Consider the following 27,117-nt stretch of genomic DNA (forward strand, 5'->3'; position numbering starts at 1 on the left):
GTTTCTGTGCATTCCTTAACTGTTTGCGTAACGTTCGGCCCCAGGGGATGCTGATGAGGGCCGGGAGAGGAAGTTAGGAAACGCGGGTGTAGCAGGTAACACTCCAACTCAATCTGAAGTTCAGCTTTAGTATTTAATTCACAGTTTATTTACAAAACTCACTTAAGACAGAAGGATCTATTGCATATTACTCACATTTCACTTGAACTCCCAGACAGACTAACTGTTCTCCGAGAATAAAAAATTATTTTAACTAATGACTAAATCATACATTACAGATAAGAAAAACACAATTTTATTCATGAATACACAATAAGAGAATGATACGCAGTCTTTCTGTCCCTCATTTTCCCCGTCTGTCCTGTACACATTGGCGTGTCCCTGCTCCGTCGCTCCTGCTTCAATTTAGCATGCTAATTAGCTGATTAGTGAAATGAGGTGTGCTGAGAGCTCAGAGAGAGAGAACACTACCACGTGCAGGAGCAGGGTCAGGAACATGGGCACTGACAGCTGACAGAGAACTTAGAGGACAAGCAGAAGCTACTACGCTTCAGTCACTATGGAGAAAAAGTGCACCAGTGGTTCTTCTGATGAATTCAATTCAAACTAAATGCTATACAAAACTCTTAATATTTATTCCCACAATTATTATTCATTATTCGTTACTTTTTAGCATTTTAACCATCATTAGTGTCTAATGCGTCTAGCTTTGATGAGTCCAAAGTTGTAAAAGGGGTGAAGACGATCAGAGATGTTCTTTGTTATAGTCCCGGAGGTCCACACAGCAGACGAGGGGAGAGAAAAACAAAACATCTCACACACACACACACACACACACACACACACACACGAGTCTAGGCTCTGACTCCATGAAAGAGCAAGGGAGTGTCGGACGTGACGGGTGTGGTGTCTGTGGAGCTCGGCAAGTGAGACGCAGGGAAGCTGGGCATGTATGCTGCAGAGAGAGAGAGAGAGAGAGATGATGTCAAAGGTCAACGTGAGAACATGTGCAGGATGATGGATATAAACAGTTTAAGGATGATTACTGTACAAACACCAGACATGTAAAAACATCAGAATACATCAGCTCTGCTGTTTATTGTGGACTGCTGTCATGTGGATGTGGCGTGAACTGAGCCTAATGCTCCCTGGCGCCCCCTTCGGTTAGGGTACCATATAGACCGAGCAGGTTGAGCAAATATTTTTGAGATAGGACTTTAATGCGAACCAGAAGCAGGCCAGTGTATGTTTGTACATTAATGCCTTAAACTCCCTTTATTTCACTCCTCCTCCAAACATGCCATTTCAGTGTCTAAACGAGCTCCTGCTGGGGAGTGGCTCTTCTTATATGATGTCACAATAGCGGTAAAATTGGTGTTTTTAAACCACGGGCAGCACAAAAATAATATAATTATATATTTGTTTATGACGTTTTTTTTATTTGTATACTTGTGCACAACTTTAACTTACACTGCTTACTGCTGTACCGCAGATTTCTCGCTTCAATGTCATCAGATCTCTCCTCCGAAATCTTCAGACCTAAAAACACAAAACAAACTGATTTGTTTACAAAAGGCCTCCGCTTTCTACGCTCAAGATGTAGAAAAGTTTAATGAGAGAAGACACTACAGCAGGACAGGACAGGACAGGACAGGACTAACCCCCGGCCGCTGCCACTTACTGCCATCGTTCATGGAGTTGAAGCTGTTCTTCTTGCTGCTCCTCTTGCTGCTCCTCCAGGTGTCGTTGCCGCTGTCCCTCTGGGGCTCCTGCTGTCTGAGCGCCGCCGTCTTCTTCTTGCTCTTCCGTGTGCTGATGCGGATGATCTCTCGCACCAGCCGGCACTCCGCTTCCTGCTCCTTGATCTTGTGCTCGTGGACGATATCCGAGATGATCTGGCTGATCTCCTGCGAACGCCTCAGGAACATGGAGTCCGAGGTGCATTTGGCCAACTCGTTGATCTCGAACTCGGAGAAGACCTCGAGCAGCTTCCGTGTGATTAGCGAGTCAACGTCCTCATCCGTGTCTTCGTAGATAAAGTCCTCGTCTTGTAGGTCGCTAAAGCGCTTGCTGCCACTTCGGCTGTCCGCGTCAGGTTTCGGAAGGCTAAACGAGACCGACTCACGCTCTTCCATCAGAGTGGATTGATCCACTTTGACGCCAGCGATGCGAAGATCAGAATAAAAGTCATCCTCGTCGTTGGGCGTCGACGGCGCGGCTCTTACCACTTCTGAATGGTCGGCACGGGCTTCCCCGGGGAGCAGACACGGCATTCTCCTACACATGCGATAAAGTCCACACGTCAACACGCTACACGCGAACGTTCTACAGCTCTTCACCGAGACGCATGGACCACACGTGCAGGATCCAGACGGTGACTCCTTCTTTCCAGGCAGAAAGCTGACGCTCTCAGGCTCGGTAGTGTTGCCATTAGCATCTTTCTGATGGACTTTGTGGACTGCTCCAGGGTACCGGGTTTCAGGACTGATTGGGTCGACGCAGCGCTCTTCGTACCGCCTGCCGTTGGTCCTAGCGCTCTGCACAGACACCGGGTCCGGACTTCCTGCCCTCTCCCGCCTCTGAGAGGCGCTTTTGCCACTGCCTGACATCACTGCGTACCGTCAGGATCTGTGGAAGAGACAAGTAACAACGTCTAAAAGATCCTACGGAGCAAACCGTAATTTTATTGAGTAGACCTTGCGATCTTTAGTACATTTGCATTATTTAAATAGCAGAGAAAAAACCTCTCGTTTCATTGAAGTCAAATTGAATCTACTTCCTGTAACAATATGTCAGTGTTATTCTCGGTACAAAATTTTAATTTATGCTCAGTACAATGATGTGAAACCTTGTGATATAAAACATAGCAATCCATTAAAGCAATGTCTTTGTCCTGTAGACACAACCCCTAGATAATTTATAAAAAAAAATCTCTCAACTGCACCGGAAACCATCCAGTCTGGCAACTACAGACATGTGGGGGAAAAAAAAACAGATTCAGAAATTCTTTTGTGTGGCATCTTCCAAAATTATAATTTTAAAAATGAAAATTTAAATAATTTTTTGAATATTATCATTTTAAATGTTTGAATTTGAGGCAGTAACAGGACCTGTGCTGTAAACTGTTTACACAGTGGCAGGCAGCGCAGCATCCTGTGTTGTACTTATTATGTTTGTTTAGAAATAAAACAATTTAAGAAATGTATAAAATCGTGACACGTATACAATTGCAATGCAAATCAAATTAGCTCCCATGTATGGTGATGATATCGTCTCGAGTGGTCCCTGCTGATTTCAGTCCCTACTAACAAAACAACTCGCAGCTTTTACAGCTTTGTGTGCTAGATTTCCGTCTTCTACATCCTGTGTGATTTGATTGATTTTTGGATTTAATTAACTGAATCGAGTGACCATTTTTAAGAAAAAAAAAATATTTTCTAAAATTGACATATTCTTTAAACACATAGCACAACATTTACAGAAAATATAAACTGCTTTCATTTTCGACGAATACTGGTGTTTTGTGAGAGTATCGCTTCTTCCTCTTTTGACTTCGCTGCATTACTGCCACCTACTGGACTGGAGCATGGAGATGATCTCATTGTACAAGACATGCCATTTAAACAACCAGCAAAACAACATTTCAGGGATTTTTTTGATACATTTAGTAGTTTTATTAATAGTAGTGATATTAAGTCGAATAGAATCGATAATTATACCAATAAATTCAAGCCTACCTTTTCACAGCGTCTCTATCTTTTAATATTCAAAATTTGATCGCGTGTATTGAAAGTGGCCCGTGAACATTACTAGTTCCGATCTTGTCCGAGTCATTAAGTTTTTCATGTAACGGTTGCATTCGATCATTAAAGGTCACTACAGCTGACCTTTAAATACCGTCCAGGTGAAACTGGAAAAATGTGGGCTAATCAGGAGTGTAAATCTAGTGTGTGAATCCTGGCTTCTCAAACTACAGCTATGTCACTCCGGTCACATCCAGGCTCCTTGTGAAATGTACTGCTTTTAACAAAAAAAAAAAAAAAACTACTCTCACATTTGGTGTTATGTCAGTATTTTATAACAAATGTAGTTTGGCTGAATTTAAACACCTGACCAAGCTGTAACTGAAGATTACATCTTACATAACTCTGAGATGGAGCGCCACCTATTAAGATTGATTTCCAGTATGTTTGACTCATACGTCTTACTGTTTAACCTGAGGTCTGCCCAGGTGCCAGGCGGGCTGGGCAGAAACTTTGATTCCCACACAGACACAACAGTCTCTGAAACAGAATGGTGCGGAAAACAAAAAACATCCTGAGAAGCTGACCGGAGGTGAACGAGCAGACTGACTCGAGCCGCCAGGATCGCGAATGATCACTCTGTACAGCCGTGATAAGCGGCAAATCATCCCAGCTGAAGGACAGACGAAAGACTTCTTTAACCTTTAACCGACACTAACGTCCACGCCATGGTTAAAGTTGCACCATTTCTCTTAAAGTTTGACGTGAACCTTAACCGAAGGCCTACGTTAACGTACAGTTGTTCCTAAAGCGGACAGAGTGGGGTTTTTTTATCAGTTGAAATAAAAAAAACGGGAACGTGATGTGTTATTTCTGTCATGGGTTATCCAGGCCAAGTGTCTGATTTAGTCTGATCTGATCCAACCAGTTCTGTAGTACGACAAAAAAAAAGGCATGAAATGACTGTGTGCATAAAGAGATCTTGCATGCTTTCACTTCTGGGTGCGCACACACGCACACACTCCTGGCGCACAGCTGGAGACGAAAAAAAAATGGTGTTATGGTTGTTATCAGGTGTTTTGATAGACAAGGCCTAGTCGAGAAGGACAAAGCATACACACTCACACACACACACTCTCACACTCTCACATGTTAAAACTTTCTCTCCAGGTAAGAAGGTGCTGAATAAGCTCCTCTGACTGGGAGCACTGGGGGGAGGTGGGGGGGGAGGGTTAACTAAACAACACCTGAGGGAAAGAAGTTCTTCTTCTCCTTCACACAGGAACCTGAACCCGTCTCTCTACACGTCTCTCTACACGTCAGGACAAACCCCGGACGTCTTCATTAATATCACGCAGCGCGTATTTATCAGTTCATAAACAATAAACACGAAATGAAGTCAATAACACGCTGTACTCACGGCATAGACACGCGCAGGAATGACGCAGTCCGGAAGTGCAGCGGTTTGTTTGTTTGTTTGTTTTTCTCCCCGTCGGACGTTTGACCTCGAGTGTAATGTTTAATCCGCGGACGTGTCCTCGCGACAGCGCGGTACGACGGCTCGGGTCCGGGTGTGAGCGCGCGCGACACGGGGCGACGCCGCGACCGACTTCTAATCCGCCATGACTTCCGGTTCACGCGCTCTTTCAGTTACCTGAGGCAACAGGTAGCGCGCGCGAGACTCCTGCCCGCTGACGTCACACCATCAGTCCTGCACGTTCCTCATCTGTTTGATTATCACCGGAATGCACAAGCACTGGTCGGGTTAAAATAGGTCTTTTTTTGTGGATATTTTATATTTGGAAAAATAAATAACAATCATTAAATATGTATATATGTTTTTTCTTTATTTACTTAAAGTAAATACATTCTTATTGTCCACTAGGTGGCACTACAGAGCCAGAGGTGTTGCTCCTGCTTTAACTCATTCACTCAGTTGTCTACACCACTTTATTCTATATCAGTTTCCCATTAGCCTAGCCTGCATGTCTTTGTGGGGACACCGGAGTACCTACACCACATATTATTCTGTACAGTAACCCCACCATACATTTATGACACATGGCTGACACCCGTATCCAGGACGACGTACATCTATTTTATCTCATTATACATCTGATAGGCCTTGCGCAAGGACCCAAGAGTGGCAACTTAGTGGTGCTGGGATTTGAACCTGTGACCTTCCAATCAGTAATCCAGTGATTTAATTACTGAGCCACCCCTGACCCCTAGAGGTCATTTGTAAGTCCAGTTTTTTTGTATTTTCTCTATAATTTTTTACTTTTGTCTCCATCGTTTTTTGCCTGCCGCTGCTTCATTGCCGCTGCTTTTACACTTGCTTTCTGGACATTCGCGATGCACGTATGTGACAATGTAGGCCGGACATGTGATGTGATTTCCGCAATTAAACATGCACTAATGCATGGTTAAAAGTTCTTGTAAATTACTTTTAAATTATTTTAAATATAAATTATTTTAAATACTGTGTATCTCTCAGTCTTGTTTAGTACATGCACGGGGAAGACTGCTGACCTGTCCAGAAAATGATCATCGACACCATCCATAAGGAGGATAAGCCACAGAAGCATATTAATGAAAAGTTGACTTGAAAGGGAAATGTAGTAGGAAAAGGTGTACAAGCAACTGGGATGACTGCAGGCTCAAACAAATTGTCACGCAAAAGCTGATTCATGAACCTGGAGAGCTTTACAAGGAGTAAAGTGAGGGTGGAGTCAGTGCATCAAGATCTGGAATGCACTGACATCTTCAGGAAACATGCTACATGTGTTGCATTTCTAGTGTCAGCCACACTGAACCTGAGACAACATCAGAAAAGTCTTACTTGGGCTAAGGAGGAAAAGAAAGGGACTGTTGCTCAGTGGTCCAAAGTCTCTTTTAGGATAATTTTGCATTTCATTTGGAAATCAAGGTCCCAGAGTCTGGAGGAAGAAAGGAGAGGCACAGAATCCAAGTTGCTTGAAGTCCGTTTGATGTTTCCATAGTTGATGATGAGTTGGAGTGCCATGTCTTTGCTGATGCTGGTTCACTGTGTTTTATTAAGGCCAATGACAACAACCGTCTACCAGGAGATTTTAAAGCACTTCATACTTCTGTCTGCTTTATGTCAAGCATTAGGAGATTAATTCAGATTAAATACATCTGAATTCACTGTTCAAATACATCTGAATTCACACTACAATGTAAGTAAAGCAGTTGTCCTTTAGCCTGGACAGACAGGACTGGAGAACTCATCTGTACTGTCAGATAAACACTGTAACACAGCCACACCTCCAGCAGGAGTCAACCGAATCAGAACATATAATAATAATAATAATAATAATAATAATAATAATAATATGGTATACCATATGGTATGTATTTGTACAGCAAGATCAATGCCACAAGACAAAACACTGACCTTGCATACTCTAGAAGTTACTGTATGGCTGAATCAAGGGTTCCTTCCGTTACCTCGTGTATCCTGTACATGCCTTACAGGACTCTTTAAAAAGCTATGCCTTTATTAGACTAGTTATTCATCTGTCATGGTACTGTACCTCGACATGGGTTGTCTCCCTGTCTAAGCAGAGACTGGTCCACTAGACGATATCACCATGAGCCTTACAGCACATATATGTCTGGCTGACATCGACCTGATATATAAAGTTACATCGGCAGCAGTTATTTTTGTGAGAAAATCATTTTTAGACAGGGGTGAGCAAGTCTGTATAAAGTGCTCGCAAAGCAAATACAATGCATATATACCCTATAGCACAAGATCCAGACAGGCAAAGACTGAAGCATTTCATCTGGCTGGAAGAAACACTTAACATAATAAGAATTACAGTGGTTATGGAGGTGTGAAGGATTTGTTTCTTGAAGTAATGTGCTTGGACTGCGTGCGGTCTCGGCCAGACTGTGCTGTTTACTGTTTACTCTCCCTCTGGTTACTTCTACTCTGTGTTCCTTCTTGTACTGGAGTTTTTTTTTTGATAGAATTAAAGTTTCTTAACTTGAAACGTGTATATACTGTATAAAGGGACCCCTATGCCACCTTGCCTGTCCCAAAGCACATATCCGTTGGACAAAAGGCATAATAACCCCAGAACCCCAACCTTCTGTCTGACTTCTCATTTTATCAGCCAGGAGTCCAATGTTTTTGAGTTTGTACCTTTCTGAAGGTGCTGATGCTTAGGAAGATTACGGTACTTGTTGCATATTGTTCCTTTAATGGATAAAGGACACATGAACAGGGTCAGATCACATGGGATTAGAACTGAAAACTGAGATGACATGTGATTTGGAGGTAGCAGGAAATAAATTTATTAAACAGTCTAAATTTGTTGCAAAGTTTTATAAATAAAGTGATAGTTAAATTAAGCTCATGAGATGAGAGTGAATTAGGGAAATGAGAAAAGAGTTGGGGTTTGTAATCTTTAAATTAAGTAAATAATAAATACAGTTTTAATGTAAAACAGTGAATAGTGTTGAAGAGGAAAGTAAACCATACATCTACTGGAGAATTTTTTTTTATATAATTTACAAGTGTAACAGGATTGTTCATGTGCATGTGGATCTCCATTACATAATAAATATTAGAGAAGTTCAAGATTCTGCTTTAAAATAGGTTCAATCTGGACCCATCAGACCACATGACCTTTTTCATCGCTCCAAAATCCAAAATTACATTGTGAAAATTTGCGAGTTAAAAACACTTCCAGTTTTTTTATGTGCAGTTGGAGGCTTTAACGACAAAAATATATTGCTCTGTTTAACATTCAGGCGTTAAAATGATGATACGTTTACTGTGATTTATTGCGGTAAAATATAACGTCTTTAAATGTGATGATCAACAGCAGTGTTAAGTAGAACAGGTGGTGTTAGTACTATACTGACTCAACTGTATTTAAATATATAACTTGCCTTGATGGTATAAATCGAATGACAACACTTCAACACTTATTAATTTTAATATAATTACATCATATCATATTATATCCCAACTTTAAATATTAATTGTTTTATCCTTCATTTGACCTTAAGAGAAAAAGTCAGAGACTGAGAGCAAAAGAGATAGACAGACAAACAGACAGATAGATAGATTTTTTATGGATATTGATCAAAAGAAAACTTCAGCTAAGAGAAAACTAAGAGCAAAGAGAGCTGGAGAAAGAAGAACAAAAGAGATAGGGACAGTCGGAGAAAGAGACATAAAGAAAGCATGAGAGAGAAAAAAGACAGAATGAAAAAGTAAGAGAGAAACATTGAGAGAGACAGGAATTGACAGAGACAGAGAGAGACAGGAAGAGATAGTGAGAGATGATTACCAGCCTCCTCTCTGCCTGTTAACAGACTCACAGTTGTGGGTTTTAGTCTCGGTCTCATCAGTTAAAAGCTGATGGCTGTCATTTAGTTTCTTACTGCCGTATCAGGATGTGATTCAGATTAAAAACTCCTCTGGGTAATTTGTTCTGTTCGTGTTTGTGATAGTGAGAGTGCACACACTGAATTCACGGCCAGGTTGCTATTTGTGGCTCTGCCTCCTGCTCAGGACACTGGGACTGCTGACTGCAGCTGCGCTCCAAACTCCCTTGGGTCTCCTGCAACTCTAAGAACCTCGGTGTGGCTAGTCCCAGACACCAGACAGACAGACAAACAGACACCAGACAGACGCAAGTCTTCTCTCACAACAGGGCTCAGGAATGAAGCAGGCAGTACAGCAGAGTGAAACAATTCAGGGGTCAGGGTGCAGACTTTGGAATGATACAGCGCCCCCGAGGCAGAGACAGGGGAGAAAACATTTGAACATAAAAGACACTTGATTAACAAGTAAAGGTACACGTATTACTTACATTTAAAAATTTTATTAAGATGGGGATTAAACTGATGCTTTTGTGGAAGCCATCCGTTTAGTTCGTTTAATGCACGATGTACACAGAGAGACCATGAGACGTCATTAACATTCATTTCAAGTTTCCACGATTTCTCTCTCTTTTATACAGCATATCGTTAATGAACTGCAATCTGACACCATGGCATGCGCTCGGGTAAATAAGGCGCCATTAACAGAGCATTAAACCTCTTTCAGTGACAAAGGCTTTTATGTCAACGAGGAGCTTCAGGCACAAATAAACATATCATACTTCTGAATGTAATATTTTCATTCATTCATTTTTTTTATGTGTATATAAAATAAGTACAAAACCATGAGATCCAAGCTCATACGTTATCCATCTAATACACAACTTAGGGTTTGTAGAATTCTGTCTCATTACATTCTGATACGAAAAACATCTTAACCTAAACCATCCCAGGCCTCATCTGCATCCTATCACTGTAAAAAAAAAAAAAAAAAAAAGTTCCTAGGAGCCGAGCCAGGCGGTGCCTTCACACAGCCGGCAGGCCCGCCGCTTTCCTCAGCAACCCTCTCTCTCGTGTACACGGCTGGTTTTCATCATCCTGACAGTAAAAAAAAAACAGAAGAATAAAAACACAGTAAAAAGTTTCTTCCGAGAAGGAAGAAGAAGAGGACCAGACATTTCCACAGCTGTTCTTCTTTTTCTAAAGATCTCCCCCCACACTCACCACCACCACCTTTTCCATTTCTTTCATGCTGTTTATCTGGCACAAAGGAAGAGTGTTATTGTGTGGCTCGGTGGTAAGCTTAGAGGAGGTTATCCTCGCACTGGAATGCTTTGTAGAGAAAGGCGACCACATTCTTCACAAGCTCCCCGTGGGTAAAGGGGCAGAGTGGGCTCCATGTCCTTGGGGGGGGATATACAACCACAGCATGCAAGATGAAAATTATGTCCTCGTCCCCCCACCCAAAACAAAAGGCAGTAAATGCATAAAAGGCTTAAATAGAATAGCAGAAATGTCTTGTCAAGTCACTTGGACCCTGAACTCTGGGTGTAATTGGGACAAATGTGTCTGTTATGGACACTGGAATGCATCACTAGTAATCCATGCGCTAAATGGAAATGAGAACATGAGGAAACCCAAAAAATTTGCTTCCTTTTTTTTTTTTTTATCAATGTCCATATTTACAGTTTGCTGTATGTCTTTAGGTACAAGCTTGTTAGAAATCAAGACATCTAGGTTAAAAGAAATCCCTGCAGTCCAAACTACAAATCTGCACTTGTGGATAGCTGCGACAACCTGGGGTCGGAGTCGATCTCGTATCGGTAGTGATAACTCTCGCCCATCTCTCTGCAAGTGTCGCGCATTTCATAGACGCGCTTCTTGATACCTTTCCGGTTCAGGTAGAGCACAAACAGAAACATTAGTCCCACAAAGCCCAGGACTATGCAGAGGAAGACGTAGGACGTTTGCAGAGCCAGGTTGGTGCTCTCCTCAGCATGATGGCACCCCAGCACCAAGTTCCTTGCGAGCATTAAAGAATTGTTGCGCAGTTCAACAGGCCACACACACACCAGCTGATCCAGGTCCACCACACGCTCATGAGAGCTGTTCAGGAAGGAGATGAACGGCTCAATCTCGCAGGTACATCTGTACGGGTTCTGTCCGAGGTGTAACTTGGCTTTCGGGACTCGCTCCAGCTCCACCAAGCCTTCCTCGCTGAGGGTCTGGAGAGCATTATGGCTGAGATCCAGCTCTTCTAAGTGCCCCAAACCCAGCAATGTCTCGTTGGTTATAGACACTATGGAGTTGTTGGCCAGCTGAAGCCGGCGCAGGCTGCTCATATAAGAGAAGATGTGAGGAGGTAGGAAGAGCAGGTCGTTGCTCGAGAGGTCCAGGCTGAGCAGAGCGTCCAGGCTGCTCCGGCAGAGAGCCGTGGCCAGGTTAGTGACGGACGAGTGGTTGTAGAGCGCGCGGCTGAAGTTCAGCTCTCGCAGCGTGTGGTTGTTCATGGCGAAGGCCTCCGGGTGAATCAGCACCAGCTGGTTGCTGCTCAGGTCCAGCGATCTGAGGTTACGCAGGCTGGAGAAGGTACGGGAGTCCACCTCGGATATTCTACACAGGAAGAGAGGACAATGAGCAGCGCTTGGCTTTGAGAGACACTACGAAACCAGACCAGTTACAACAGTCAGACACATGCTGCGATGACTTTTACCTGTTGTTGCTGAGGGATAACGTTGTGACGTTGTCCAGCCCTGAGAAACACTCCGGACCGATGCGTCCCAGCTGGTTGCCTGTGATGAACAGAGTCCTTGTGTAAGCAGGAATGCCGCTGGGAATCTCCCGAAGATCCTTGGAAACGCACTTCACAGTTTGCGCGGCTTCCGAACACTCGCAGCCCGCAGGACAGGACGCAGAGCGCGCGGAGCGGACGCACAGCAGCACGCGCAGCAGCACGCACAGCGTGACGCACGCGACGCGCGGCAACGCGGCGGAAACCATGTCGGAAAGTCAAGCAGGGGGAACAGATGCCTTCAAACTCCAAACTCTACACCCCGGGTCCGGCTGCTGGGGAGAACTGAATAAACATCCCAAAAATATATATAAATAGATATAAAATAATAAATAAGTTGGGGGGGAAAAAACGGAAAGAAAGAGAGAGAAGTTGTGATTCCTGGCGCGCGCGCGTCGTGACTCTGCGTGTAGCGCGCGCTGCTCTCGCGGCGAACTCCTGAAAGTTGTGTGTGTGTGTGTGTGTGTGTGTGTGTGAGAGAGAGAGAGAGAAAGAGAGAGAGTGTGTGTGCTCTCAGCTCCCTCTGCATGCTGGAGAAGCCACGTGGAGCAGAAGATGATTAGCATGAGAAAGAGAGAAAAGCATTTGAGAACTTCTGTGGAACAATGAAATGAAAGAAGCAGCAGCGCTGAAAATACGTATGGAGGAGGAGGAGGGGGGAGGGGTGTGTGTGTGTGTGTGTGTGTGTGAAGGGAGGGGGTGTGTGTGAAGGGAGGGGGTGACCTACTCATGTCTGAGTAAGAGGAAATCCAACATCCACAAATCACAGCAACTACATGCATGGTGTATATACTGTAGTGAAAAAAAATTAGGACACTCAATTAAATATTAATTTCTTTATAAGGAAATGTCAACATATTGACTTCTGATCATGGTTTAATTCGTACCAGTAGATGAAGGGTATTGAATTGTGTGTAAACAACAAAAAACATTGACATTGTTTTCACTTATTAAACACACTGTATATCTTACATACAGTCAGTATACACAGGGTAATGTGAGATCTGATCAGAAGTTACTAGTGCAATGCTAAGAACAAACGAATACAAGATATATAAGAAGCATGTAAATCATGCATATAAATCACAAGTGCTTTTTTAAAATAAATGTTATATTAAAGGTATAACTAATATGCAAAATTAAGTACATTGCAGTGCACCCTTAATGTGCAATTTTACACATTACACATGACATCAGTGCAAATAGTATTGATTCTGCGAAGGACAGCATGAAAGTGAAAAAGTAGGTAATGTGAGTAATGGTAAGATATTATTAAAGTTTGCACTGTTGTCACTTTTCCCACACATAAATACCATATAAATAAAAATTGCATATAGTTTCCTGAACTAATGAGCTTGTTACTGAAGCCTAGACTGGACCACATTTTTTAAAGCGAATCTCTGGAGCATAATAAGCACTGGTCCCTGACTGAAAGATATTCACAAATGCACTGAAGAAACCATGGTCTCGGATTCAATCCTGAGCTTGGGTTACTGTCCTCTTGTCTTGTCTGCATGTCTACACGGGTTTCCCCCTGGGTTTCTCCCGACTGTAAGAAAAAAACACACAGCTAGGTGATTTGGCTATGCTAAATAGCTCCTATGTCAGAATGGAAGTGTTATTCTTCTTGAGTTGACACAAATGCGTCTCACCTTCAACATCTCACCTAACCCCTCTCCCGGCCTGTGTTGTTGAAAACCATCTCCACTTCATAGACGGTGTTCCCACAGGGGGTGAGCCGTGTTGCAGTTTCCAAACCACTGTAATACTGTGCGCCACTGATATTTTTTATCATCACCTAACCATATATCATTTATTGGATTAAAATCTGGGAGAAAGGTCTTCAGGTCCCTGTACAGATGTTGTACAGGTCAACTCTTGGAAGCCTCCTGGTTGTTCCAAATTTCTTCCATTTTACTGTGATCCTAGGAACAGATCTCTTGGGACTCACTACAGTTTAATCAGTTCTGCATAGACTTCATGGCTTGGTTTGATCTGCATTGTGTAAATTTTAGGACCTTGATCTCAATCATTATTCATTCTTATTTCCACAGATGGACTCTGGAGATATTCTAGAAACCTCTTGAAAATAATTGAAGCTAAAATAATGAGGTCGGTGTGGAGATCCTTAGCCAAGGCTCTGAGGACCGAATCCACAGCTGCGCAGACCCACCAAAGCTTCAATAACAACATTTATGCAGTTATTCAGTAAGATGATTCATTCAGAAAAATCAGAGGATCTGACTCAGGAGGAGAAATCTGGTTCAAGCTGATCATGGCAGCTTCAACCAGTAGCTAGGATTTAATAATCACTCTTTATAGCCATCGTGAGCAGAAAAGCATGTAAAAAATCACAATATAAAGAACCTTAAGGTGAATGGGATACAACAGCAAAAATCCACAATGTGATTCAGTCTTAAAGAACAGGGATCACACTGGAGAGTCTGAAGCTTGGATAAAAATGATCAGACTGTCAGACTGTGGGCAGCAGGTCTCGATGATAATGAGTTTTGTATTCCAAGAATCTGAGAAACCCATGTACAACCTATTGTTTACTCTAAACCAAAGCTCAGGTAGAAATGGTGTTAGTTTGCTTTAAATAGGTTACATATGATATATACAGTACAATATGATATACGGTGTCTTGTGAGCTCTTGATGGAACCAGCAGGGGGCATACTCCTCAAACACTCAAGGAGATTGAAGTCCTGCAACAGGAATGTCTGAAGAGCTTTATTGACCTCGGCTACCTGCTGTTTCAAAGAACGACTGAGTGTGAAAGAGAGGATAATCAGTGAAGGCAGGGAGCGTGGAATTCTCCTGTTTGATTCCACACAATGGAAGGATTTCATTCAGACACTGGGACTGGAGTAATGGAGCCCGGCGTCCTGATCATGGTTTAGGATTACACCGGGGTTTGAAACCAGATGCAAAGTTAATATATACAGTGAAGGAAAACAAACAAGCCATGACAGGACAGTCGGAATAATCCTCATATAGTACAAAGAACGTGTTTAACTTATGTAATTGGTTCGAAAACATGAAATCATTTAGATGTTAAGTCCTCAAATTGAAAATTGAATCCATTTCTTGGAACACATGCAATGTTAGGAATAAGCAAAGCAAATATTACTTGTGTGCATTTTTATTAAAATAAGTTTCAAACATTTTATGCATAAAGAGCTTTGAGGAAGGAGTTGTGCTTTCACTGATGAATGCTGAACGGCGTGCAATCTGACAGCTTTTAGTTTAACATAAAAAAATATATATATCCTGGATGTGAAGTACCACTCAGCTATAGAGCTGTACGATTTAATCCATTACACAACAAAATTCACCTTTTATTCTCTTAATTAGTATTATTTAAGTAAACTTTTAATCATTAAACAGTCTAAAATTAATAAACTCATTAATATTCTGCAGCTTTTTGCAGAAAATCTAAACCGTTTAACTACTTCTGCTTTTCTTTTTCTTCTTGGAGGTTTCTGAGCGGTATGGAGCACAAGATGAACAAAAAAAAGATTATCGCCTTGTACGTGACATGACATTTAAACAATGCCAAGGTACACAGCATTTCAGTGTTTATTAGATACTTTCAAATTTTTTTTTTTTAAACCTGTAAGAAATACATCCGATTCAGACAAATCAGACATTAAACATTAGTGCTACTGAATTGAATCGAACTGAATTGAAGATCGCGATAGCTTGAGAATCGGATCGACTCACCCGTCTAGCCCTGAGGCACAGCTCTCGAATCAGACTTGTGGTTTAAGGGAACAATGCGGTGAAAACATGCATGGAAGTACAGACGGAAACCAGGAGATCTGGAGCTGTGATGCAGCAATTCGACTCGCGCTATTAATCATTTAATGTACTTGAAAAATGCAGTATGTTTGCATATGGCAATATAACAGACGAGTGCAAAGGGCAAATGTGTCTATAAAACGACGTAAATGCTAACGCTGTTAAACATGCTGTTCTGCTCTTTTCTGCAGCACAATCAAGAGGTAATAATTCACACAAATGATAAGTTCATGAGATGACAAGTAGATCAAGACACAGTTTCAGAGGGTACAGTGTTTCTGTCCAGATATAAAATTAGTCGCATTAAATTGTCTATACTGAGGTTATGATTGTGGGTCAGAGTAATAAACTATAAATCAGCACCGCTACTACTTTCATATCCCCGGAAGACAAGCATTAAAGAGTATAGGATTCCCGTTACAGCTTCTCTCTCTCCGTCCTGAGAGAGACCGGCTTAGAGTTAGAGTTCAGATGCCAGCTCTTCATCTGTACTTAGACCAGTTTGTCGCCCCCTGTAGTCCACTCATTAGAGTCCCAACTTTATGGTCAGGATCAGGATCTCCATCAGGATGTAGAGGTCTTTACACCCCTTCATTCACTTTAATACCTGGGGTGCGTGTGTGTGTGTGTGTGTGGTCACCGCAAGTTCATGTACAGAGCCAAGAATGCGATGATGCTGCACAATATGAGGAAAGGCAGCCAGGTCTTTAGAAAGGCAGCACAGCTACAGGGCGAGAAAGAGAGGGAGAGAGAGAGAGAAACACAGGTTAAAAAGGGCAATTTATACAAATCATACACGGTGAAAAATACAGTGATGCGGTTAAAGTCAGAGATTTTTTTCATTCTCATGTTAAAATGCTTCTGTATTATATTCTGCTTCACACCGCTGTCACATGACCCTATTAGGTCAAAGTGTTCTATTAAACTGGCCGATGAGTACGTTTTATTTTTATACAGTAAACGTGTCCACAAATATTTTAATCTCTAAAAGAATCTTTTTCCTCGTGTTGATTTTCAGTAACTCAGTCCAGCTCTGTGGGCCAGCACGAGGTGTCCTCATGTTTTCTCTGATAAATGAGTGTAATCTCCGGTGTGTTCCTCGTGCCCTCTTTGCATCCTGCAGGCACTTCATGACCTACTTCATACCCACTGATTCAGACTTCACTGCTAACCCCTTTACACACCTTCTACAGAACCACTCGGCTTTGTCCCACCGACTGTCTCAGCTCATGCTGTATTAAACGCATGTTCTTAGCACTGTGGAACAAGAGGAACATTTTCACTGACTTCAGTTATCAATGTAAAGAAAAGGAAAAAAAGGGAAAATTTACAGAAATATGATATATATATATATATATATATATATATATATATATATATATATATATATATATATATATATATTTGCAGCCATAACAGCTTCAAGTCTTCTGGGAAGGCTTTCCACAAGGTTTAGGAGTGTGTGTATGGGAATTTTTAACCGTTCTTCCAGAAGCGCATGTGTGAGGTCAGACCCTGAAGTTGGATGAGAAGGCCTGTCTCGCAGTCTCCGCTCTAATTCATCCCACTGATGTTCTTCCAGGACTCAAGTCAAGTTCTTCCACACCAAACTTGCTGATACGTGTCTTTATGGACCTTGCTTTGTGCACTGGGACGCAGTCATGTTGGCACAAGGGGAAGGGGCCGTCCCCAAATTGTTCCCACAAAGTTATAAGCATGAAATTGTCCAAATGTTTTGGCATGCCAAGGCATTAAGAGTTCCTCTCACTAGAGGGAAAGTTGTAATCCCAACTCCTGAAAAACAACCCCAGACTAGTTCCGACATGACCCAGCACCAGATAAAAAAAAAAGAAAAAAAAAAGAAAAAATATATATTGCTGGATCTTGCGATATGTATTGTGGTGTCATTACATCATCAGTTTTTTTTTTTTTTGCTGTTAGACAGCGATTTTGCTTCTTCTGTATTTTGTCGGCAGGTGGCGCGTACAAAGTGCCGGTAGAAAAGTGATTGCACCCTCTGCTGACAAAATAAGGAATAGACGTCGCTGTTTCAGAGATAGCAGCAGCGACAGGTAACACCTGCTTTCCTGTAACGTCTGCCATTACACAAAATTCTGTAATCAAATTTATTCAAAGAACTTTATTGATTTTATGTTTGTATTAAACTATACTATGCTTCGATTGCATAAAGACAAACGCACATTGTTCCATTCCTAGTACACGTTAATATGCAAAATTCACATTTCTGAACACCTCATGCTCTGTGTGAAAGGCACTGAGGTGGAATCAGGGGTCATCGCTTTCGAGCCTTCAACCCAGGAGCAGAGGCAGTGAACTGGACAGTTAACAAGTGTAAAACACGACTAGCAAAAACACCTCAGCACTCAGTTCACATGCCCTTAACGTTGTCGAAGTGACGTGATCTTTCTGTCACACGTTATACATCACACGCTGTTGTGTTAAACATCACATCTCCTTTGACTGTGCAGATTAAAAACACACACTGAGGTGGATTAACACTGAATTTGTCGGCTCTGTGTGAATTAACCAATGCGATAAAGAATCAGAAAAGTGATTTTTTTTTTCCCAAAAACCTTTTTCACAGCACTGTAGAACACGGGACACCTGATAATAACAATCCTATTCACGGCTCTCTATTTAGGCCCCTTATATAATATTATACACCCATTAAAGTGTGGAGTTTGCGTCTCTTTATACTTGAGGTGAGCTCATACAAAGCCCGTGCATTTCACCGTAGAACTCTAAAGCCCCGGATCTGTAAACTGCTCTGCAAAGCTTAATGGGCAATTCTTTCTTTTCTTTGTCTCCATTAATCCCCCATTCCAGCTTGTGTTACAGCAGTTTGTTGATGTAGACAGCAGCTGGCTTGAGCAGCTGCCGTGAGCTTGTGGACTTTTACATGTACACACCGTGTGTAGTGTTGACACAAGAACCGCTTCAATGTCCGTCAGGCTCGCGCGACAGGTTCACCGCGAGGCCGCCGGTGTCGCCGAAAATCGTCGAGTGAAAAGGGAGGCTGAAACAAACTCTGCTGGAATTTTTTTATGCATAACATGGTATGCGTCAAAATATACAGTACTGAAACTCGCGCATCTCAGACGTGCATGTACGTTTGTCGACGATGCAATGCTTCGCTTCAGTGAAAAAGCAGTTATGATGTGCAGTTATAATTGGAAATGTATCTCTCGACGGATAGTTGCGTATTATTTCCGCTCGTACGGAAGATAAAGGTGGCAGAACATTTCCTCCCCGTACCGTCCCATTCCCCCTGATCGATCTTACCGCACCTGATGCCTACTTGTGCTGAATGTTAATATTCAACTGTGAAGATCCACCAAAAACTGTTCCTGCATTACTACAGCAAATCATCTCCTTTTTTAGGAGTCTGCAGCGACCTTTGTTCCTGGGAATCTGAGTTGAGAATCTGTGTAAACGATATAGACAACGTCTACAGCGAAGGGGTGCACACACACTTACATTACACTTACCGTGGTAAATCAACACGCCAACTCAATCAACAGCTCTGTTACACACTCCACAGTTTCCACCCCGGAGGTTGAACAAAATGTGTAACAGCAAAAAAAAAAACCTTTTAATATGGTGATGTCACCTGCCTTCATGTAACATCGTCACCACGAGTCTATAAATGTGTATAAACGTACAGTGTGTACAAAATGTATATGTATATTGTTTTGGTGGCACATCGCCATCTACATTTAGGCATTTGACAGACGCCCTTATCCAGGGAGACTCACTTGTATTTCATTACACATCTGAGCAGTTGAGGGTTAAGGGCCCAACAGGGACAGTCATGGGATGTGAACTTGAGACCTTCTGAACCATAGTCCCACTGAGTGACCCCTGATGCTCTATTCTAGGGGAGATGAATAAACTTCTGTCAATAAGAAGGGAAGTGCATGAAGCGATCACCCATCATGCATAGTGTCCACTGTACAAGCCTCTGGAGACAGTGTTATGATCTGGGGTTGATCATTTACTCAGGTCTAGACTCAGTAACGTTATGGGGCAATAAAATGAAGTCAGCTGACCACCTGAATGTACTGAATCACCAGAGTATCACATCTATGGAGTTTTTCCTCCCTGATGGCGCGGCACGTATTCCAGACAAACAGGACGATTAAACTGTTTAACATTCTAACAACAGATTGTTTCTCTCTCTCTCAACATTCAAGATTCAAAGGTGCTTTATTGGAATGACAAATATTTACATTCGTATTGCCAAAGCTTAGAGATAAGGCACAAGAAAATACCAGGAGCAGAGAGTGTAAAAAAGAAAAAGAAAAGAAAGAGTAGTAACAAATAAATGTATATAAAATACAGACTTTCTCTCACTGTCTCACACTAGACTCACCTGACGTGTTTGGCATTAATGAGGGAGAGCAGACACAGGTTGACCATGTTCCACGAGGTACTGTTGTCGTAGCGCATGAGGTTCAGCGCCATGGCGACATGTGAGTGACAGTTATCACAGCAAAGGTTGTGCTGGAGAAAAGAACCAAACAAAGTGTGCACTCAGGTACGAGCTGCAGCAGGAGGCTGTGTGTGTGTGTGTGTGTGTGTGTTGTACCATTCTGTGCTTGTACTCCTCTGAAGCGTCATGGACCGCCGTGTCCCAGGCGTTAGAGCCGCTGGCGTACACTTTACTCACATCCAGCATCCAGTACCTGAAGGACATGCAGAGATCTCTGCATTACTGAGTGTGTGTGTGTGTGTGTGTTTATAAGAGATTTTACTCATAAATTACCCCTTTAATGTCTCCTCAGGTTTATGTTACTCACTTTGTCGGTCGTCCAAACGCCATGTTGTCTTCCTGCAACACAACAGTGTTTTTTTTTAATTACTTTATCACTTTATTCCTTCTTTTCTTTTAACAAAATTCTGGGGCTGCTCATACTGCATTAGCGGCTTAACACACTCGGATAAAAGCAATATCCACCCGCTTCTGCATGCATGAGCTCACAGACCCCTGAGAGGGGGAGGAGAGAAAGAGAGGTGGGGCAGATATAGAGAGAGAGTGCGGGAAATACGGGGAGGGGAGCAGAGACAGAGAGACAGAAAGAGAGAGAGTGGGGGAGACAAGGTGAGAGTGAGAGACAGGGGGAGGGGAAGAGAGAGGGAGAGAAGGGAGAGAGGGGGCAAAAGGGAAAGGGGAGAGAGATGGGTGGAAACAGGGAGGGATGAGATGAAGAGAAAGACAAAGGGGGAGTTAGAGGGGGGGGGTATGCTCCTCCTACCCAGAGACTCTTGCCAAAAAGATTAAAGCCTTACCATAGCTAATAATAATAATAAAAACACAAACGCACCGATACGAAGTAAGGCCCAGCGAAGTCGCGGATCACGCCTGCCGATGTGCAGATCCCCATGTGTCCGATGAACGGGAAGAGCCATCTGAAACCAAAACAATAACAAACCAGTTTAGTCTCAAATACTGCACCAGTCAGGACCAGTACGAGTCTCTCTCTCTCCAGTTTGGGTTAAACACAGATTGTTTCAAGCTTACGAACGAAATCTGTTCCAGGAGCCTTTTACGCCTTCGACGCAAATATACAACGTAAAGCAAACCGATCTGCTTGACTAAAGCTCTGTCTCCTTTAGCCACACTGCCATCCTGTGGACAAAAACCATAATCACGCCTAAGGAAATAAATCTTGCACATCAAATGTAAAATGTAACAGCGTTGTCTCTGCGTCTTTAAATCGCGAGGGGAATCCATGGGCGCCATTTTGTCTCAGAGCTGAACTCTGTTTTGTTGAGGATTTTCCGAAATTAGGATTATTCCCCCTCAGGACAGCTTTACAGGACAGACATTTTTATCATCGTGCTCACGGAATGATTCGTTTAAACCAGTGAGGTTGACTTATTTTCACCAGACTTGTCTATTTTATACATTCACTTACACGCTGAAGATATTGTATATAATTGTAAATAGTGGTATCTAGTGCACAGCAGTGTCTATTTTTGTAAAATACATGTTCGCATCTACAGAAATTCGTAACTCGAATGTTTGTAAATCGGGGACTACCTGTACTGATCTCCGGTACAGAACCAGAACCTGTCACATGTCCAGGTGTCAGAAGTAAACCAACATAACCAACCCACCGAACGTGTCACGCACGCATCTCTGACATGTCCCGCCTTAAAGTTTTATCACCTCAAATTCGTACAAATATACACAGTATAAATTAAGCGTTCATTTCAGAAATAAAAATCTCTAAAACTCCCTGTTTCACTCCTCCTCCAAACACAACCTTTCAGTGTCTTATGCAAATGAGCTACTCCTGAGCCACGCCCCTCTATAGAACAGCAGAGCTGGGCAGAAAGCCAACACGTGTATGCTAATGAGCTACTTCTAAGCCACGCCCCTCTGTAGAAGAGCAGAGCTGGGCAGAAAGCCAACAGGTTTATGCTAATGAGCTACTCCTAAGCCACGCCCCTCTATAGAACAGCAGAGCTGGGCAGAAAGCCAACAGGTTTATGCAAATGAGCTACTCCTAAGCCACGCCCATCTATAGAACAGCAGAGCTGGGCAGAGAGCCAACAGGTTTATGCTAATGAGCTACTCCTAAGCCACGCCCCTCTATAGAACAGCAGAGCTGGGCAGAAAGCCAACAGGTTTATGCAAATGAGCTACTCCTAAGCCACGCCCATCTATAGAACAGCAGAGCTGGGCAGAGAGCCAACAGGTTTATGCTAATGAGTTACTCCTAAGCCACGCCCCTCTATAGAAGAGCAGAGCTGGGCAGAGAGCCAACAGGTTTTCTTAGTGAAAGGTTTGTTTAGAATTGTGATGAAATCTAAAATAAAGTGAATACCCAGTCATATTTATATGTATAAATAATAATCTGTGTGATATAACAGATCAGCACCGAGGTGTCGTGATAACACAGTGGTATGGGGTCAGTCCCCTGCTGATTCCTCTAACTGATTTATTAATATAATAAACAAGTCTGTCAGTCTGTTATTCTCTCTACATTAAGCCACAGCAGTCGTGGGTTTTATTCTCAGAGGGCAGTTTATAAAGAATGAGTGTTTATTCTGTAGTTAACAGCAGCGAGGAGTAAATAATCCCATCGAGATTTATAACTAATAAAAATGTAAACAGAGATGCTCTGGATCTCTTCCTGAAGGAGAATAAAGTGAATAAAGTGAGTGAAGGGAATAAACTCACGACAGCACGGGGATGGGAGTCCACACGATGCAGTACGGATACCGGCTGGAGCTCAGGTCGATCCTCTCACTCGCGATCTGATAATTCTTCACCGACTCTATCTCAGCAACATCCGCCATCACCGCGTACACACCGGAAGTCATCGCAGTCACTTCCGGTCTGCTGGGCAGAAGCGGAGCGCTACTGGAGTGGCGTCACTTCCGGTCCTGGATTTCTCGTTTCAGGAACCGACATTAATCTGCCATTTGGAAAATATTTGATATTCAATATCATTACTGATTTAATAGAAATAGGAACACTCGCTTTTATTTATTTATTTAAGGAATAAATAACAACAAGCACAAAATATAAACAAAATGGAACAATGGTTTCTTCAGTGTAACCAGGGGAAACAGGGAAAGATCAGGGCCTGTATTCACAAAACTTCTTAGAATTCTCTCAGAGAGCTCCTATCTTAGTCTAAAAAGTCCTAGCTGGGAGTCCGAGACTAAAAGTCCTAGACTATCAGAAACTTCTCAGAGCAACTCTGAGGAAGGAAAGTACAAAAACCTTTATCTTACTGAGGAGGTGTGGTCGACCCCCGTTGCTAGGGATGACGCAGCAATTCAAGGAGCGTGATTGATTAATAAAAAATCTGTAGGTCTTAAAGGTCTTAAAATGCACTCTTTGTAAAAATATATGATAATAGAAGAGACAGTGAAATGATAATGTTTGTATATAAGGAAATTGTATAATCATGACTACAGGCTACTTTACTATGCAAAGTTTCTGTTATAGGAAGAATATCGTTGTTAATTAAAACAGCCAAATGTTAAAAATGTGTCTGCTTTTAAAGCAACCAATTTCCACACAGTAGTTACTATATTTAAATTCTTACATTATTTACCGTACTGATCTTATTACTTGTAATCCATTTCAGATTGATGGCAACAAAAGGGCTCAGTTTTTACCAGTTTACAGGACAGTCTATTTAAGTTGCACTTTTATATGGTATGTAGCCAACAATCCAAGAGAGATGAAAGGAAGTAAAATAATAAGAAAATCTAATTAAACAGAAGAGCAGTGTTTACTTTTATCTTTACGTTTAGTATTTGGAAAATATTTCTTCCTTCTGCCATTTTGTCCTCTGCTATAGAAACTTTTAAGCCCCTTAAAAGTCCTCCTCACTACTCTTAACAATTTTTACCTTAGTAAAAGTATAACAGACATCACCATTTCAAATAAATAAGCATATACACTGCATGGCAAGATCACCTTTATCTTTAATTACAGCACACAATGTGGTGTCTAGTTCAGTTCATGGGTGAAAATGATTCCTCATGAGTCTAGACCTGAGCAACTGATCAACCCCAGATTATAACACAATCTCCAGAGGATTGTACAGTGGACACTATGCATGATGGGAGCATCGCTTCATGTGCTTCACTTCTTACCCTGACACGCCCATCACTCTGGAATAGGGTCACACAACAAAGTTGATGACTATCCTTTCAGCTTTTGTTAATGTGTTGAAAAGGACTTCCTAAATGAGTTTTACAAAAGGATAAGGTTTAATAAATGTTTCTATTTTACAAGATACGTAAGAAAAAAAAACAAGCAGGCATTGTAATTCACATTCTTAAAGATGAAAAACAATATCTAATATCTAAAGAGCTTATGGCATAAGAGTAGGTACATTTATTCATTAACACAATTAAAATAGACAGAATCACATCAAACATTACAGCGTACTCACAGGCATCGAGTAACGTAAAATAACTTCTTTGCAATTGAAAATGAGACTTCTATGGTTAATTAGCTGACAGGTGAAAATTTATCTATCCAAAAAATGAACATTCTTATTATTCCAAATTATACATTTGTGTATGAAGAAGCTATAGTTGTAGATCAGTGACCAGGCTAACAAACATTGTTTAGGAATAAAATCTTCTTTATATCATAATGTGGGAAATAAAACTCCAAACTTCACTGTCATTAAACCCTAACAGTCATTAACAGCACAAATCTACAGATTTTTTCAAACAAGCAAATTTCACCCCAAATATTGACTTTATTTATTTTATTATGCTTTAGTGCCTTTTATAAAAGTTTATTTAACGGCACCTTTGATTATGGCATGTTTTGTGTGTTCCCCAAGTAAAATATCTGGTAGGTTTTACTGAGTGTACTGGAGAATGAGATCTGATAACTTTGTCACACTCTCTCTTCTCTATTTTCATGCAAAACCCAGGAGCCTACAGTAGGGTTTTTGGTAAAATCAGAAAACTGTTTATTTTTGCTCTAAATGCACACTTATATACTTCATTTTACATTCTTTTTCTTATTTTACATTTTACACGTATGCACTTCTGTACAAAGCTCGACCTTTCTTGCAGTCACAGAGTATTTTTCTAAATACAAGCTTGTCTTTTTTGTAAAGTGCGCGCTCTGGTGGCAGTCTGGAATTTTATGGCAGCTTATAACAGGTGTGTGTGGCTGTTCAATAAAACATGGTGTTAAAGAAGAAGAAGAAGATTGTTCTGTTGGACAGTATTTAATATAGTTGCATACTTTGTGTTGTGTTTGGCTTCTCAAAATTGCGGTAAAATTTAGAACTAAACATTTGTGTAACCTGATTATTTTGTTTCCTTTGTAAAGTTTTTTATTCACAAATGTAGTTCGTTAAAATCCAAGCCCTCTTTTTTGCATCTTTAAATACAAAATAGAGTTTTACTTTAAAACTTTATTCTTTTCTCCGTATCAGAAAAGCTGCTAAAACTTTAAATTTGTGCTCCAAATGGAGTATTTGCATTTGATTTGATCACAAACCCCTGACAGCTGTATATATATATATATATATATTGTTCTCATTGATTGCTTATTACTTTTGTCATTATGTTTGTTCTTATACTTGTCAAATAAAAAGAAGAAAAGAATATCATTGCAATTTTTGTTAGCGAACAAGCCACCTTCCAACCGTAATAAACATTAGTCTTTATAACCATATAATATAATTATACAAGACAATAAACAAGGTTGAAAGTCTAAAGTGACTAAGTGTTTGCTTTAGGATTAAAGGAGATAAATTGTATGATTATGAACATAAACAATAATCTAAGCCAAATCATCTTTTGAATAGTATCAAATTTTAAACATATTATATTAAAATGTTAAGTGTGTGTATACTCTACCAGGCAAAAGTTTGGAGACATCTTTTAAGTCTGTGGTCGTTCCTGATGTTTATTTCTTTCTACACTGTTAAACAATACTGAAGGTGTTTATCCAAAACACACAATGATCTCCTCTGAACAGTTGATATTGAGATGTTTATCTGCTCCTTCTGCTCTGTAAAGCTTCATAACGGCTCTAATCTGAGCTGCTGGTTGTTAATTGGTGATTTCTGAGGCTGGTGAGTTCAAATGACTTTCTCCTCTGCAGCAGAGCTCAGTTTTGGTCTTGTTTTCCTGGGAAGGTCTTCATGAGAGACAGTTTCATCATGATGCTTGATGGGTTTTGCAAATGAACTTGACAATACTGTTCTGTGTCTTGCAAGAACTGCCACTTGTGTCATCAAATAACAACTGACCCATGTATTGTTCTATTGTAAATTTACTCACCCACGTATCGTCTATAACACTTTATCCTGTATTCAAGGTTGTGGGGGACCTGGAGCCTATCCCAGGAGATTAAGGGCACGAGGTGGGGTACACCCTAGAAAGGGTGCCAATCCATCACAGAGCACACACACATACACACACTCTTTTATATATTCACAGGCAATTTGGGAGTGCTAAGTAGCCTAACCTGCATGTCTTTGGACTGTGGGATGAAACCCACCAAGCACGTGGAGAACCTACAAACTCCATGCACACAGACCTGAGGTGATATTATAACCCCAGAGCCTGGAAGTGCACGACGACAGCGATAACCACTGTCCACAGTGAACCTCCACCATGCCACCTTAACTTAAATTTCTTTGCTGAAAATAAAAAAAAAAAATCTTGTAAGATGTCAACAAAACAAATGGGTTTGAAGAATTATTTATACATGTATTTATTTTTTTAATAGCGTAAGAGTTTAAAGCTAAAAATAATCTGATCAGCTTTAATTAAATAGTAATATTATTATTTCAGGTTGAAGCCCACACACGTCTGTCTGCAACCAAGTTTTATTTTGTTTGTTGGGACTTTATATGGTTTTGGTTTACACTGGATTGGTGATGAAATATTA

At 41.4% G+C, this 27,117-nt stretch overlaps 3 protein-coding genes across 4 annotated transcripts; all 3 read right to left on the reverse strand.

Annotated features, from left to right (window-relative positions):
• Positions 1 to 119: 119 nt before the first annotated feature.
• kdf1b (keratinocyte differentiation factor 1b) lies at positions 120 to 5,404 on the reverse strand. Of its 2 annotated transcripts, none has more exons than XM_053490139.1 (4): positions 5,164 to 5,404; positions 1,682 to 2,628; positions 1,471 to 1,539; positions 120 to 955 (listed from the first exon to the last, which is right to left on the reverse strand). In XM_053490139.1, exons 2-4 carry the CDS (start codon positions 2,607 to 2,609, stop codon positions 855 to 857), a joined length of 1,098 nt encoding a protein of 365 aa, XP_053346114.1. In that variant the 5' UTR covers positions 2,610 to 2,628; positions 5,164 to 5,404; the 3' UTR covers positions 120 to 854. The 2 variants fall into 2 exon arrangements, with proteins under 2 accessions (XP_053346114.1, XP_053346115.1); XM_053490140.1 differs by lacking the exon at positions 5,164 to 5,404 and adding an exon at positions 4,991 to 5,149.
• Positions 5,405 to 9,575: 4,171 nt separating this feature from the next.
• tpbga (trophoblast glycoprotein a) lies at positions 9,576 to 12,338 on the reverse strand. Its single transcript, XM_053489782.1, has 2 exons — positions 11,818 to 12,338; positions 9,576 to 11,717 (listed from the first exon to the last, which is right to left on the reverse strand). The coding sequence occupies exons 1-2, from the start codon at positions 12,102 to 12,104 to the stop codon at positions 10,868 to 10,870; spliced, it is 1,137 nt and encodes a 378-aa protein (XP_053345757.1). The 5' UTR covers positions 12,105 to 12,338; the 3' UTR covers positions 9,576 to 10,867.
• Positions 12,339 to 14,391: 2,053 nt separating this feature from the next.
• Positions 14,392 to 23,048, reverse strand: tmem222b (transmembrane protein 222b). The gene is made up of 6 exons (XM_053489579.1): positions 22,909 to 23,048; positions 21,044 to 21,128; positions 20,519 to 20,550; positions 20,308 to 20,404; positions 20,092 to 20,222; positions 14,392 to 16,422 (listed from the first exon to the last, which is right to left on the reverse strand). Exons 1-6 carry the CDS (start codon positions 23,025 to 23,027, stop codon positions 16,335 to 16,337), a joined length of 552 nt encoding a protein of 183 aa, XP_053345554.1. The 5' UTR covers positions 23,028 to 23,048; the 3' UTR covers positions 14,392 to 16,334.
• Positions 23,049 to 27,117: the final 4,069 nt, after the last annotated feature.

Source organism: Clarias gariepinus, chromosome 28 (assembly GCF_024256425.1).
Source record: "Clarias gariepinus isolate MV-2021 ecotype Netherlands chromosome 28, CGAR_prim_01v2, whole genome shotgun sequence".
In the NCBI taxonomy this organism is placed as follows: domain Eukaryota; kingdom Metazoa; phylum Chordata; class Actinopteri; order Siluriformes; family Clariidae; genus Clarias; species Clarias gariepinus.

Bases quoted from the DNA above. Each gene is read 5' to 3' on its own strand.
- kdf1b (XM_053490139.1), bottom strand. From the start codon at position 2,609: ATGTCAGGCAGTGGCAAAAGCGCCTCTCAGAGGCGGGAGAGGGCAGGA. The intron at 1,540-1,681 runs GTAAGTGGCAGC...TTGTGTTTTTAG, and splicing joins CAACTCCATGAACGATGGCA to GTCTGAAGATTTCGGAGGAG. The intron at 956-1,470 runs GTAAGTTAAAGT...CTCTCTCTGCAG, and splicing joins GCGGTACAGCAGTAAGCAGT to CATACATGCCCAGCTTCCCT.
- tmem222b (XM_053489579.1), bottom strand. From the start codon at position 23,027: ATGGCGGATGTTGCTGAGATAGAGTCGGTGAAGAATTATCAGATCGCG. The intron at 20,223-20,307 runs GTACAACACACA...TCTTTTCTCCAG, and splicing joins AGGAGTACAAGCACAGAATG to CACAACCTTTGCTGTGATAA. The intron at 16,423-20,091 runs GTGAGTCTAGTG...CTCGCCCTGTAG, and splicing joins ATTAATGCCAAACACGTCAG to CTGTGCTGCCTTTCTAAAGA.
- tpbga (XM_053489782.1), bottom strand. From the start codon at position 12,104: ATGGTTTCCGCCGCGTTGCCGCGCGTCGCGTGCGTCACGCTGTGCGTG. The intron at 11,718-11,817 runs GTAAAAGTCATC...CTTCCTGTGTAG, and splicing joins TTATCCCTCAGCAACAACAG to AATATCCGAGGTGGACTCCC.